The sequence below is a fragment of the Capra hircus genome, chromosome 14 (genome assembly GCF_001704415.2).
Source record: "Capra hircus breed San Clemente chromosome 14, ASM170441v1, whole genome shotgun sequence".
In the NCBI taxonomy this organism is placed as follows: Eukaryota; Metazoa; Chordata; class Mammalia; order Artiodactyla; family Bovidae; genus Capra; species Capra hircus.
The window spans coordinates 40,147,949-40,162,329 of NC_030821.1; the positions used below are offsets into that span (position 1 = coordinate 40,147,949).

At 37.0% G+C, this 14,381-nt stretch overlaps 1 protein-coding gene across 1 annotated transcript in view; it reads right to left on the reverse strand.

The window, feature by feature from the left end:
• The window catches only part of ZC2HC1A (zinc finger C2HC-type containing 1A), a 50,097-nt gene that overhangs the window by 24,905 nt on the left and 10,811 nt on the right, over positions 1–14,381 (reverse strand). Inside the window, exons 2-5 of the mRNA XM_005689117.3 lie at positions 10,853–10,926; positions 8,699–8,815; positions 2,971–3,112; positions 466–614 (exon numbers count right to left, since the gene is read on the reverse strand). Coding sequence (XP_005689174.1) covers positions 466–614; positions 2,971–3,112; positions 8,699–8,815; positions 10,853–10,926 — 482 coding nt within the window. The remainder of the gene's footprint in view (positions 1–465; positions 615–2,970; positions 3,113–8,698; positions 8,816–10,852; positions 10,927–14,381) is intronic.

Below are 14,381 nucleotides of genomic sequence, written 5' to 3' on the forward strand. Positions count from 1 at the left end.
TCACAGGTGAAGAAATAAAGGCTTACATATGATTAACGCCACTTTTGCCTGAAAGTTCAAAAGTAGAAGTCTGGATCTGAACCTATGTTTTCATTTCCTGAAATGTGTTACTCACATTATCACATGAAAATATTCATTATTTACATGATTTTCAAACGTGAATTTTTACTGCCAATTTCTCACTCATCTAACCCCTCTAGTTTCCTCTGAATCTGCTGTAATGATTTTAACACTTTCTCCCTAATACCTCTTTAAATCAAGTCTACTTCAAATTTTGCTCTCAAATAGCCATTTAAATTTCTTATTAAATCCTTGAACATTAATATATTAATTTTAGCAGGTGAGAAAACTGTAGTTAAATGTTCTGTAAAGAACAAACACACACACACAAAAAAAAGAACAAACACAGAACCGTGAACTTAAATCACCTCATTATTTATTTGCAGGAATGATTACAAGGATTACCTGTGTCCGAGAAGTTGATTTTCCTTTGGTATCAGTAGAAAATTTGCCTTTATTACTAATACGTGCTGCCTGTTCTTTACAGAAATTTATATGTCTATCAGCTGCATTTTCATTAAATCTTCTCTGGCAATATGGACACTGAATATAGTCTAAAATAGAAAAAGAAACAGATTAGTAACAAAATACTTGAAATGAGACATAAAGAACTGTAAGTTTTATAAAACAGTAACTTAAGATGTATACACAGTGTTTGTGAAGCAAAAACTTGTTTCTTTATAACTACCCAACCTGACTTATCCGAACTTAGTAAAGACATTTAAGAAAACAAGTCTGCTAGCATATGCTAAATCACAATTTTCTTCTAGCTTAGAATCAAATTTAAGGGGTGAAAAACAATAAATCCTCACTACAAAAAAATAAGGAAAAATGTTAATTCATTTTTGCCTCTATAATACTATATGTTTTCATCATATATATATATCTTTTATATGGTAGACTAGGTTAAGTAGTAATAACTGCTGCTGCTGCTAAGTCACTTCAGTCGTGTCCGACTCTGTGCAACCCCATAGACAGCAGCCCACACATTACATTAAAAATATACTTTAAAAATTGGGCTCATCTGTTAAAATCTTTAATTTTGGTTAGATGAAAGCTGTCAAGAAATAATGTAAAAGACTTTATACAGTTTTATTTTCTTTAGAGGTCCCAACAGATGGAAGAAGTGATAAAAATATATCTCATTAACATAATTAATTCAAGTTTAAGAAACAGCAAATGCTTCAAAGATTAAATATGCTTCCCAAATGTAATGTACATTATAAACAAAATTTCTCATAAAATTAAATCTTAAAGTTATCCCAGAAAAAAATCAAATTTTGTAGCAATGTAAAAGATTTCAAATCTATGAGATATCAAGAATAAATAAATATATAACAACTTAGCAAGGTCACAAAAAAAATCAATTTATTTCAAAAGGCTTACTTTTTCAGATGGAGTTTGCCTTTTAGAATTTACACTCATCTCAAGCTCAGAAACTGTCCTGCTAACTATTGAAATACATCTAAAACCTCTAATGACAAAGAAGTTGTTTTGCTAGGGCCGAGAGATAAAAAAAATCTCCAAAGTTCAAATTATCCTGAAGAACTGCCACTCTCTCTCTCTCACTGACTTATGCAAACATGAGAAATATACCTATGTTGGCTGAATCAGATAAAATATACAAACACCTCTAAAACAAAGAGAGAATTCAGTTTCATGGGGAAAATTAAGACAGAAATAGAAGAGACTCACACCCAGATAGAACATTCCAGAGTTACTCAAAGCATTGATGTTAATTACTAAGACTCAAACAGGATTGGCAAATGAGGGCCCATGGGCCAAATCCACCTTGCCTGCAACATGTTTTCATAAAATTTTATTGGAACACATCCATTTACATATTTTCTGTGGCTGATTTCTAGAAACAGTGGCAGAAAGGAGCAGCTGCCAACAGAGACCTTATGGCTTGCAATAACCTAAGATATTAACTATTGGCCCTTTATAGAAATTGTTTATCAACCTCTCTTCTACAATAAAATGTTATAAAGGATCATATCTAACTTTCCCTTTACTAACAAATTAATCCCAATCTAGAATAATGACACAATTTTAAAGCAGGTAACTTGCTATATTAAAATAACTACTTCTTAAGGCTACTCTGTACCCAATGGCAATATGTCAATGGTGCTATTTTAAATCTTTCAGTATCTTGATTATCTCATATATGGTTGCCAGCATTTTGCCTTGCTTTTGGTAAGGATAAAAAAGCAACTTTTACCCACCAAATGAAGAAAATATAAAAATACATGAATATAGGGCAAATTTAGTAATATCTGTTTATATGGTGGTTATCCCACTAGAATAATATATTTTTAGAAGCAAGATTATTATTTAATTCCCCTTTCTAGATGAGACGATACCAAAGAACTAAGCAACTTAACTATCTGAATCTTACTGAATGTCTACATTTCAACTGACAGTATGCATGATTAAAATGTTTTCCTGGAACATTTAATAGTTACTACAATAATTTTTAAATTATATTAAATACTAAATGACCACCCACTCCAGTATTCTTGCCTGAAGAATCCAAAGGACAGAGGAGCCTGGTGGGCTCCAGTTCATGTGGCTGGAAAGAGTCGGACATGACTAAGCAACTAACACTACACTACTACAATAATTCTTAAATTATATTAAATGCCTTACAAAAGTACTGAGAGAAAAAGTTTAAATAAAAGTACTGACATAAAAATATAATGCATTTCTATCTTCAATACTGCTGTGTCTTTTTAAGCCTAAATGCCTGGACCATCACCATTATTTTATAGGAAACTTACCAAGATTATGCTTCATCAAGTTCAACTATTATAAATTATTTAGTAATATCTTAAAATTTATAAGAATTCTACCAATACTATCAATATTTTGTCCCCATATGAACACTTTCTGTCAAAATATGCCATATACCAGGATCATAAGACGGTGGAGGAGGTGGGGGAAGTTTGCCACCCTCTTTCAGCACTTGACCAAGGCCTTTAGCTGCTCTTATTGTGGCAATGAATTCTTCATGCTTTCTTCTCCAATTAGATGGCTTCTTTGGTGGTTCAGGCTGTAAACAAATTTAAAAAACAAAACAAAAAAACCCCTAGTTTCCAAAAACAGTTTTTAATATAGTGAAACAAAACTCAAGAAAATATTTTAAATGTTCTCTTATCAGGAGTCCTTAAATGATCTTCTTCCCAAAGTTATAATTTTAAAAAGAAACTTTAGGCAGTTGTATTCATATGCAATTTTTAAATACAACTATAAATTGTGTCAGACACTGCTAAATTGCCTTCTGTCAGTGTTACAAACATACAACCCACCACTAAGGATGTTATTTCCCTATTTTCCCATAGCTTCTCCAACAATGTATGATACTGACATTTTGGTTTTTTTTTTTAACTGATGAGAGAGGTGAAAAAACAGTTCTTTCTGTGGTTTTTAACTGGCTTTTTCCCTATAATGAGTAAAAACGAACATCTTTTTATATCATTAAGAATCATTTGTATTGCCTTTTCTGTGGTGTGTTTATAAAGCCTGGTCAACATATCTATTGGGTTATTGGCCTTTTTTCTGTTTTTAACAACTTCAAGTAATTTTTCTTTTTTATAGACTAGCCTCACCCCTCCCCCATAATATATCTCTTTTAACCTTGTCTAAGAGTCCTCTGATATGCAGAATTATTATTTAAATGCAGTTTAACTTACTTTTTCTTTTACTGTCTTCATATCTGTAGTCACTTAGCAAGGTCCAACCTCACACCAAGGTAAAATAAAAATTTCCCATGTTTCTACCTAGCCCTTTCATGGTTTCATTTTTAAGATTTTTAAACTTTTATTCATTTGGAATTTATCCTGATGTATGCAGTGATATATGGACTCAACTTTATTTTTTGTTTTCTAACATAGCTATGCAGCTGTCTCACCATCCGTTACTGACTTTTCTCCCTAATGAACTGAGACAACACCTTTATCATATTCTGTTTGGCATTTGGGCCTATTTCTGAACTCTGTGTTCCACCGTTTCAACTGCATGTGTCAAGACTCGTGTTTTAAATATTGGGATTTTATATTTTAATATTCAGTAAGGACTTCCTTCGGAGAAGGCAATGGCACCCTACTCCAGTACTCTTGCCTGGAAAATCCCATGGATGGAGGAGCCTGGAAGGCTGTAGTCCATGGGGTCACTGAGGGTCAGACACGACTGGGTGACTTCACTTTCACGCATTGGAGAAGGAAATGGCAACCCACTCCAGTGTTCTTGCCTGGAGAATCCCAGGGACGGGGGAGCCTGGTGGGCTGCCATCTACGGGGTCGCACAGAGTTGGACACGACTGAAGCGACTTAGCAGCAAGGGCTTCCTTGGTGGCTCAGTGGTAAAGAACCCGCTTGCCAATGCAGGAGACATAGGAGATGTGGGTTCAATCCCTGGATCAGGAAGATCCCCTGGAAAAGGAACAGCAACCCACTCCAGTATTCTTGCCTGGAAATCCCATGGACAGAGAAGCCTGGCAGGATACAGTTCATGAGGTTGCAAAAGAGTTGGACACAACTGAGCGACTAAACAACAAAGGTTAACTCTACTTTATTCTGCTTCTCTTTCAATTTTTCTGGTTATTCTTACATGCGTATTTTTCCATTTGAGCTTTAGATTCAGCTTGCTTTTTTTAAAACTATATTTTAACTGGAAAAATTAAACATTACATTCATATACAACTTAATTTAAAATCTCTATTTAGCTGAGATTTACTTATCTAAGAATGTGATATATTTCCATTAGAAGACATGTTTGTTTGGGTCTTTCAGTAGTTTTTTAAAGTATTCTTTGTGAAAGTTTTCCACCTTTATTACTATAAGGTTTATTCCTAAACTGGAGAAGGAAATGGCAATCCACTCTAGTATTCTTGCCTGGAGGATTCCGTGGACAGAGGAGCCTGGCGAGCCCCAGTCTTTGGGGTCACAAAGAGCCAGACACAGCTGAGTGACTAACACTAATTTCTAAATATTTTATATTCTGTGCTATTCTTTCATAAGAATCTTTTAATCATTTTTATATTTCAATGAGTTGTTTGTTGAAATATGAAACCTTTCTGCATATTAACATTACATCCCATTACAACAATGATAGTCTTTTATTTCTTTTTAATGAATCTATTATTAAAAGAACCACAAAGGAAACTCCTGGCCTAGATGCCTGTCTTTACTGTTAAATACATATGGGCATTTAAGGAAGAAAAAGCACCAATCTTTGAAAAACTCTTTCAAAAAATAGAAAACAAGAAAACAACTTTCGAACTAGTCATTATGAAAGCAACACAATTGATTACACAGACATTCCTCTTCTGCTTCTCTAAAACAACACGTGTCCAGGAGGCCTGCTGCTGTCTATACTTCCCTCAATTCTTACACTAATCACTTCAAACACAGGACACTTTAAAGTGGCCCCCTCACCTTCAGAAAGGGTATTATCTTTTCCATTAGTGCTTTCTGAGAGCCTCTGCTCTGGACCTCTTCAAATTTCGGTGCCTCTTCCCACTTCCTCCCTCCTGGCTTTTGTCCAATTTCATACAGGCTCATTCCACTTTCAGCTCATTCCAAGTTCCTGCAGCTCACCCCAGTTCCTGCCTCTGCTGTGATAAACAAGGGATATGTACTTTCAGATATACCCTCATCTTTAAGGAGTCACCGTTCAGGGTGAGGAGACCCCCTCAACTGTAAGGTGGCAGGTTCTCCGATTCTAGGCCATGGGCGCCCCAGCAACTTCCTGCTCTTCTACCCGGATCTCAGTTTCTTTGGGCAGCTCTGACATATCCTTGTGGCTCAGACAGTCAAGAAACTGCCTACAATGTGGGAGACCCAGGTTTGATCCCTGGGCTGCAAAGATCCCCTGGAGAAGGAACGGCTACAGACATGACAAAGCAACTCTGAGAGGAGAAAGAGACATATTTTGTTTGTAGTCCCTGGAATATGCCTGAATTTCTCCAAAAATAGGAGTCTGTATTTACTTTGCTCCACTCTGCTTATGATTTCTGTATTGCGAACCTCATTGTGACAGCTGTGTGTGCTCAGTTCCAACTGACTCTTGACCTCATGGACTGCTGCATGCCAAGCTGCTGTGCTCATGGGATTCTCCAGGCAAAAATACTGGAGTGGGTTGCCCCTTACCCCTCCAGGAGATCTTCCCGACCAGGGATCGAACCTACATCTCCTGTATCTATTGCACTAACAGGCGGATTCTTTACCACTGTGCCTGGGAAGCCCATACTATGATGTTTAAAATCTTCTATACACTGTTTCTCCAATTAATATGCATATGACTCATTCCAAGATTTTGTTAAAATGCAGATTCTAATTTAGCATGTCTGGGAGGAACCTGAGATTCTGCATTTCTATCAAGTTTCCAAAACAGTGCTACTATTACTGCTCTATGGACCACACTTTAAGAAGCAATAAAATAAAACTACTTATCATAAAGTAAGTTTTTACTTGGCTTTTTCTTTTTTTTTTTTTTGGCTTTTTCTTAAAGATTAATTTTTTTAAAGTATACAAACCTCCTCTCTAAAGAAATAACTTGGATGTCCATCCACAGATGAATGGATAAAGAAGCTGTGGTGTGTGTGTGTATATATATATATGTATATATATATATGTATATATATATACACACACAATGGAATATTACTCAGCACCCCCCCCAAAATAATGAATGTGAGTCAGCTGAATTGAGGTGGATGAACCTAAAGTCTGTTATACATGGAGTGAAGTCAGAAAGAGAAAAACAAACATCACATATTAACACACATATGGGATCTAGAGAAATGGTTACTGATGAACCTACCTGCAGGGCAGGAGAAGATAACAGACTTGTGGACACAGTAGGGGAAGAAGAGGGTGGGATGAACTGAGAGAGCAGCGCTGACATATCTACCACGTGTGACACAGAGAGCTAGCGGGAAGCCGTGTGTAACTATCTACCACGTGTGAACAGAGCTGGAGGAAAGCCGTGTATAACCATCTACCATGTGTGAATAGAGAGCTAGCGGGAAGCTGTGTATAACTATCTACCGTGTGTGACACAGAGAGCTAGCGGGAAGCCGTGTACGACAGAGGGCGCCCAGCCCTGTGGGCAGGTGAGGCTCTAGAGTGAGGGGAGATACACACACATACACACACTATGCCTGATTCATGCTGTTGTATGGCAGAAACCAACACAACACTGTAAAGCAACTGTCCTCCAATTAAAAACACAAAATTACTGAGAGATCACCATGGATAAACTTAATGTAATTCCCTTAATCATTCCACAAGATAGATAACTACTATCACCATTTTTCAGAGAACAGATGTATAGATTAAGAAACTCGCCCATTACAACAGAGAAGGGGAGCCAGGGGTAAATCCAGGCAGTCTGACTATTGAGCCAGCTTTCAAACTCACTACTTTATACTGCCTCCAAAGATTTGATTAGTTTACGTAGGCTAATTAAAGTTGACATAATCACATATCTGGCAGGTTACCACAGAAAACTAAATAATGTATGCACCTTGTCCAAGCTTCTCCAGCCTCCCCTTAAATATTCATAGACTGAAAAACAAAGATGAACTGACTTCTTTTTTATTATCAAAGGACTTTACTGCTGCTGCTACTGCTAAGTCACTTCAGTCGTGTCCAACTCTGTGTGACCCCATAGACGGCAGCCCACCAGGCTCCTCTGTCCCTGGGATTCTCCAGGCAAGAACACTGGAGTGGGTTGCCATTTCCTTCTCCAATGCATGCAAGTACAAAGTGAAAGTGAAGTCGCTCAATCGTGTCTGACTCTGAGCGACCCCATGGACTGCAGCCTACCAAGCTCCTCCATCCATGGGATTTTCCAAGCAAGAGTACTGGAGTGGGGTGCCATTGCCTTCTCCAATCAAAGGACTTTACTAGTATGATTAACCGCCCCAGAGGGAAATGCTTTCTGGTATCACTGGGAAAAGCTATTACGACTGAAAACAGTTTATTTCAAAAACATATAAATCAGGCACTCAAATTTTGACTACTGCACTAAAATGACTCTCTAAAAATATGTTAAAGTATTTATGTGATTTATTCTTGGCAAATAAAATATCACGACAGGTGGTATTAAGGTGAGATTAGCTAGCACAGGAGATTTCTTGCTTGGTTTCAAAGAAGAAAGTAAGCTAACAGTGGTCAATTTGTGGACAATTGAGCAATGGATAAAACTTCTCCCCAGAAGGCATACTAAGATCACAAATGCTGAAAAATCAATCAAGATAATACTTATTAGGCTAAAGCATTTGTAACTAACAGCTTTCCTTTTGTATACTACGTGGATTACACTACTAGTAACAGAGACATAAACTATCACCAAAGTAATGAACAATGAGTTACAATGAACATGTGAAGACTTTTCAATTATTTTCAGCCTATCGCTCAGGAACTGACTCTCCAAGGCTACGAAAACCTCACTGTAGTTGGACAGTACTTTGGTCTCCCTTTTGCTGAAATTCAAAATAAACAAGTTTATGATAACGTCTAAACTGAGAACATGACACAGAATTCTGCTTACTCTTCAATCTTAGCATAACAGATTATTTTTTTCATTACACATGGCAGCAAGGTTTCTACTATTCAAAAGGTCATAGAATTACCCTAGGTTTAAGAGGTTTCACTGTTGGAATATCAGTTCCTTCAGCTCTTTGTCTGCTTGAATCAAAAGTCTTCCGTTTTTTAGTGGCAGTTTTCTGGCAAATAGGTCCATGTTTTTTCTGTTCAAATAAAGAAATACAACATATCATTTTCTTTTCTACAAAAAGACTATAAAATTGTAATTGTCATTAGAGACCAGTTTAAAACCTGAAGATAAATAATAATAAGGCCTAAATAAGACATTGCTTCCTTTAACTAAACAGCTAACTATATATATATATATAAACATGCTATAAGTTATCTTTCTCACAACAAGAAAATATAAATATTTTCCCAAAATTTTATTGCCAGTTATTTAATATTCTCCTGGTTTTCACACTGCTAAGAACATGGAAGCTAATGCATGTAAGACACAGCTATTTAAGTGGGGGCAAAAAAGTTATCTTTATTACTAAATACCTGAAAATAGATACTAGAAAAAGGAATGTAAATGGAAAATGTTTTAGCAATAGGATTACAAAAGCTAACATAACCATAGTAGTTTGGATTGCTCTCCTCAAGCTCACATAATAGGAGTTTGTTACGACAGCACAGGACAAGGCGGTCATGTTCTGTCTTTCCTCCACAATCATCTCCACCCCCTTTCTGGAACTCACCAAGGATTTTTCTTGTGCTATCTAGTGTTCCATTCCTATAGTTCTTCTGTACGTGTAATTTTTAAAAAATATGGTTTCCAACTCATTTAAAGCCATTACAATGGAAGCTCTCTTAATTGATCTCAAATTAACTGGATAAATAATAGTTCTCCTTCCCCTAAATAAAACATGTTGGCTAACAACACAGAGTATTCTAAATGCACTTTTTTCTTTTCTGTTTTGATAAACAATGAACAAGTTGGAAATATTAAGCTTTATCTAGGAAAACAGGAAACAGAACTATTTGATTCCATGTTATAGAGCTTCCAATATTTTCAAACAAAATCAATACTCAGTTGTTTTACATATTTGTAAAACATACTTGTTTTCAGATTTCATTCTGACAAATGCAATAATTATAACTATTAGAACAAAATTTCTTATATATTAAAAAAAAAAGCACGTTATCAGGCAACTTTCTAGAAATGGCTGTCCTCATACTGAGCAGCATATAACAAAAGACTGTAGCACCTACTCCAAAAAGTGATATATTATACAAACTGACAGTGATTATTTAAATATTAAATAAATGAGAGCCAAAAAAGATATACCCCCCTGTGAAAACTCAGCTTAAAGTTTTGAAAATGGTTTGAAAAACAGTGAATCAATGACAACAAAAAGCGACTTAACTAAGTATGGGCAAGAAAGGATTAAAGAGCTGTTAATATTTAAGAGAAGTCTGTAGTCAGATGGCCATTTTGGATGATTAATTCCTTCTCACTGCTTTAAAGAAAAACTGGAAACAGTAAGGATATAAAATAAAATGTGACAGAACTCTAAACAGCAGAGCCATACTCAAAGAAAAATCTTTATTCTAAATGAAAATATTCATAAATACCTATTTACACTCAAAGTTAAACAGAATATATGATATACTGATTTTTTCTTATTCTCTATTTAGCTAGATATTTTATATTAACGTAAGATGTGCTTCTATTTGTATTTGCATACAAATGTATTTGCATTCTAACGAATGCATAATGTATTTTAGGAAGTTTTAATTAAAATACTTTTTCTTTGGAATATTTCAAACATATGTAAGAACAGATAAAATAGTATAATTAGCTCCATTTACTGATCCTCTGCCTCAAAAACTACCAACATTTAAACAATCTTATTTCATTGATCTCAAGCCCCAGCTTTTTTTCCTGAGGTTTAAAGCAAATCCAAAACATCATATCCTTCTCCTTCTTTAAATACATTGTTTTTAAGAGCATTTCTAAGAGTATTTTGTTTTGGTTTCATCAACAGCCACACAAGGGAAGGAATACTTTAATACCCTAACAAAGGAATTTTAAAAACCAATCAATCTCTGAAGCAAAGAAAGTATTCTGCAAGAACGAACAGATGGAACTGGTACTCTTGAGCAAAGAACATTAGCCAGTATCTCTTTATATATCTTGCCGCTATTCTGAAGTATTAAACCACTAAAGCTCTATCAAATGCCAAAGGAAAACTCACCAATGCCACTGGAAAGAACGTTCTTCCACAAATCTTGCAAGGTAACAATTCTCCAACTTGGACACTTCCATTTTCTAGAACAGAAGAGAATATAGTCAAAATATTCAATGGCTCTTATTGTTAAACATCTAAATTTTAGACTTTACTTAATTTCATATACAAGTGGTCTGTTGCTGCTGCTGCTAAGTCACTTCTGAAAAACAGTTGTGTCTGATTCTGTACGACCCCACAGACAGCAGCCCACCAGGCTCCTCTGTCCCAGGGATTCTCCAGGCAAGAATACTGGAGTGGGCTGCCATTTCCTTCTCCAATGCATGCATGCAAAGTCGCTTCAGTCATGTCTGACTCTGTGCGACCCTATGAACAGCAGCCCACCAGGCTCCTCTGTCCACAGATTCTCTAGGCAAGAATACTGGAGTGGGTTACCAATTCCTTCTCCAATATAAGTGGTCAGTTCTTGTGAAAATGTCTTTTGTTACTTTGAAATAAGCAAATTTACCAGTTAAAATGCACAAGACTTAAAGTTTTCAGTGGTCAAAAGGCAAATGGCGAACACAGAATTTATAATTTAAAAAGAAACAAACCGATCCTGCTGAAACTGGTTTTGTTCTACTTTAACCAAATCAATTTGTCATAGTCTCTTAATTACAGGCTGTCTCTACTGTAAATTACCAAAGTTTAAAAACAAAATTTATCTGAAGATTAATATATATTACTTATCTTCAAAGCATTAAAAAAATAACATTGGTGGCTACAGTGGCATAGAGAAGATAAGTAGGAAATTCCTGAGTTTACCTTTTTCTGTGAGCACAACAAAATTTCAACTATTTACAAAGCAGCTACCATGAGAACCCGAAGACTAGTAGAAACAATCTTCCACAACTAACGATAAAAGAAGGAACTATAATGAGACAAGCAGGAGAGGTGGGGACATGGTGCAGTCCAGACCCACACCCTCATGTAGGCTACCCACCAACATAAGAATAATCACAACTGCAGAGGTTCTCCCCAGGAAGTAAGGGGTCCAAGCCCCACACTGGACTCCTCAATCCAGAGAGCCCTGCAATGGGAAGATGAGAGCCAAGAATGTTTAGCTTTGAAGGCTGAGGGGTAACTTTCAAGGGACCTGAGGGCTGTAGGAAACAGAGACTCCATTGTTAAAGGACTCACACAAAATTTGCATGCTCCAAAACACAGGGCAGAAGGAGTCATTTTAAACTGTCTTGGGCAGGCACACATGCTCATCTTGGAGAGCCTCCCAGAGAGAACCAGGCAATCAGGACTCAGGGGCAACCATATTTTAGAGCTCCCTCTACCAGGAGGAATGCTAATGCCAGCAAGAAACATTACGGGGTCCTACCTCTAGCTTATTAGTGCCAGGACCCAGCCCTGCCCACCTGTTACAGTGTGTTACAGTCCCAGGGACCCACAGGCCAAGCAGCTAACTGCAGGGACACAGCTTCACCCAACAGCAGGCTGACAGAGACCACCAGGCGCCTTGATTCCCCCAGCCTACCATGGACCCAGCCCTATCACCAGAGAACCCAAGACCCAGCTGCACCCACCAGAGGGCAGGCACTTACTCCAGGACCTGGCATGACCCACCAATGGGCAGGCATCAGCCACTGGATGCCCTTGGCCCCAAAGCTGCAGATCTGTAGGCTGACACCATCTGTGAAAACCCTTCAGCCAGCCACATCAGGATCTACCCAGCTCTGCCCACCAGTGGACCAGCACTAGCCTTGTAAGCCCAGGGTACAGCCACCTTATTACCTGGGCCTCCACCAGCGGCAGTCAGCATCCACAAAGGCCAAGCCTAGCAATCAACTGGAACAGGGACCATCAGTACCAACTAGACCACTCATAGCCATCAGCCCACCATATCAGAAGGGCCTATGAGGCCACATAGGGGGCACTCCTGAAACATAAGGCTCTGGTGACCAGAGTAGTGAGCTGCTGGGAGGCACAGAACCTTTCCTACAAAAGACCACTCCAACAAGATCAAGAAATGTAACCAATCTACCAAATAAGTAGAAATAAAACCAGTGAGTTAGGCAAAATGAGGAGACAGAGGAATATGTTTCAAACAAAGGAGGAAGATAAAACACCAGAAGAACTAAGGGAAGTGGAGCTAAGGAATCCACCCAGTAAAGAGTTTAACATAACAATCACAAAAATGCTCAAAGAACTTGGGAGAAGAATGGCAAAACACAGTGAGAAGTTTCAAAAAGAGTTAGAAAATACAAAGCAGAATGAAACAGAGCTGAAGACTGCAATTAAGTGAAATAAAAAACATACTGGAAGGAATCAGCAGTAGATTAAGGTGATATAGAGGACTGGAACAGCAAGATGAGAGACAGTAGTAGAAATCACTCAAGCTGAACAGAAAGAATTTTTAAAATGAGGACAGTTTAAGATACTTTTGAGACAACATCAGGCACACTAACATTTGCATTATGGGAGTTCAAAAAGAAGATGTGAGCTGCAGAGAACATATTAGAAGACAAGATGGCTGAAAACTTTCCTAACTTGGGAAGGGAAACAATCATCCAGGTTCAGGAGGCACAGAGAGGAGCCCCAAACAGAATCTACCCAAGTGGACCACACCAAAGAACAGTGTAATTATAACGCTAAAATTAAAGACAGAGAACCAAGAGCAGCAAGAGAAAAGTAAATAGTTACATACATGGGACTGTACATAAGATCATAAGTTGAGTTTTCAGTAGAAATCTTGCAAAACAGAAGGGAACGTCATGATACATTTAAAATGAGGAAAGGAAAAAAAAAATCTACAACCAAAAATACTCTGCTCAGCAACGCTATCATTCAGGTTTGCAGAAAGATAAAAAGTTTTCCAGACAAGCAAAAGCTAAAAGGTTCAATACCATGAAACTAGCTCCACAAGAAACGAAAATGGATTTCTCTAACCAAAAAACAGAAAGCCTCACCTAAAAACATGAAAGTTAGGGAAGGAAAAATCTCACTGGTAAAAGCAAATACACTGTAAAGGTGGCAGACCAACCACTAATAAAGCCAGTAGAAAGATTAATAGAATTAGTAATATCATCCATAGACAGAATAAGCAGCTGAGAAATATAAAAATCAAATGATCTAGAATATGATATCAAAAACATTTAACATAGAAGGGGAATAAAAATTCAGGACTGTTAAAATACATTCAAACTAAAGAGAACATCACATCAACTTAAAACAGCCATAGACAGATCGCTATCGAAAGCACAAACTAAAAAATCTATAACAGACACAAACACAAAAAAACTGAAAGGAATCTAAACATAATACTAAAGTTATCAAATCACAAGGAAAGAGAGCCAAAGAAGAAAACAAGAATAACAAAAAACAAGACTACAAAATAAACCTGAAAACAATTTCAAAAATGTCAATGAATACATACCTATCAACAATTACTTTAAACGTATACAGACATAGAGTGCTATAATCAAAAGACACAGAGTAGCTCAATGGAAACAAAAACAAGACCTTGTATATGCTGCTCAAGAGACTCAAT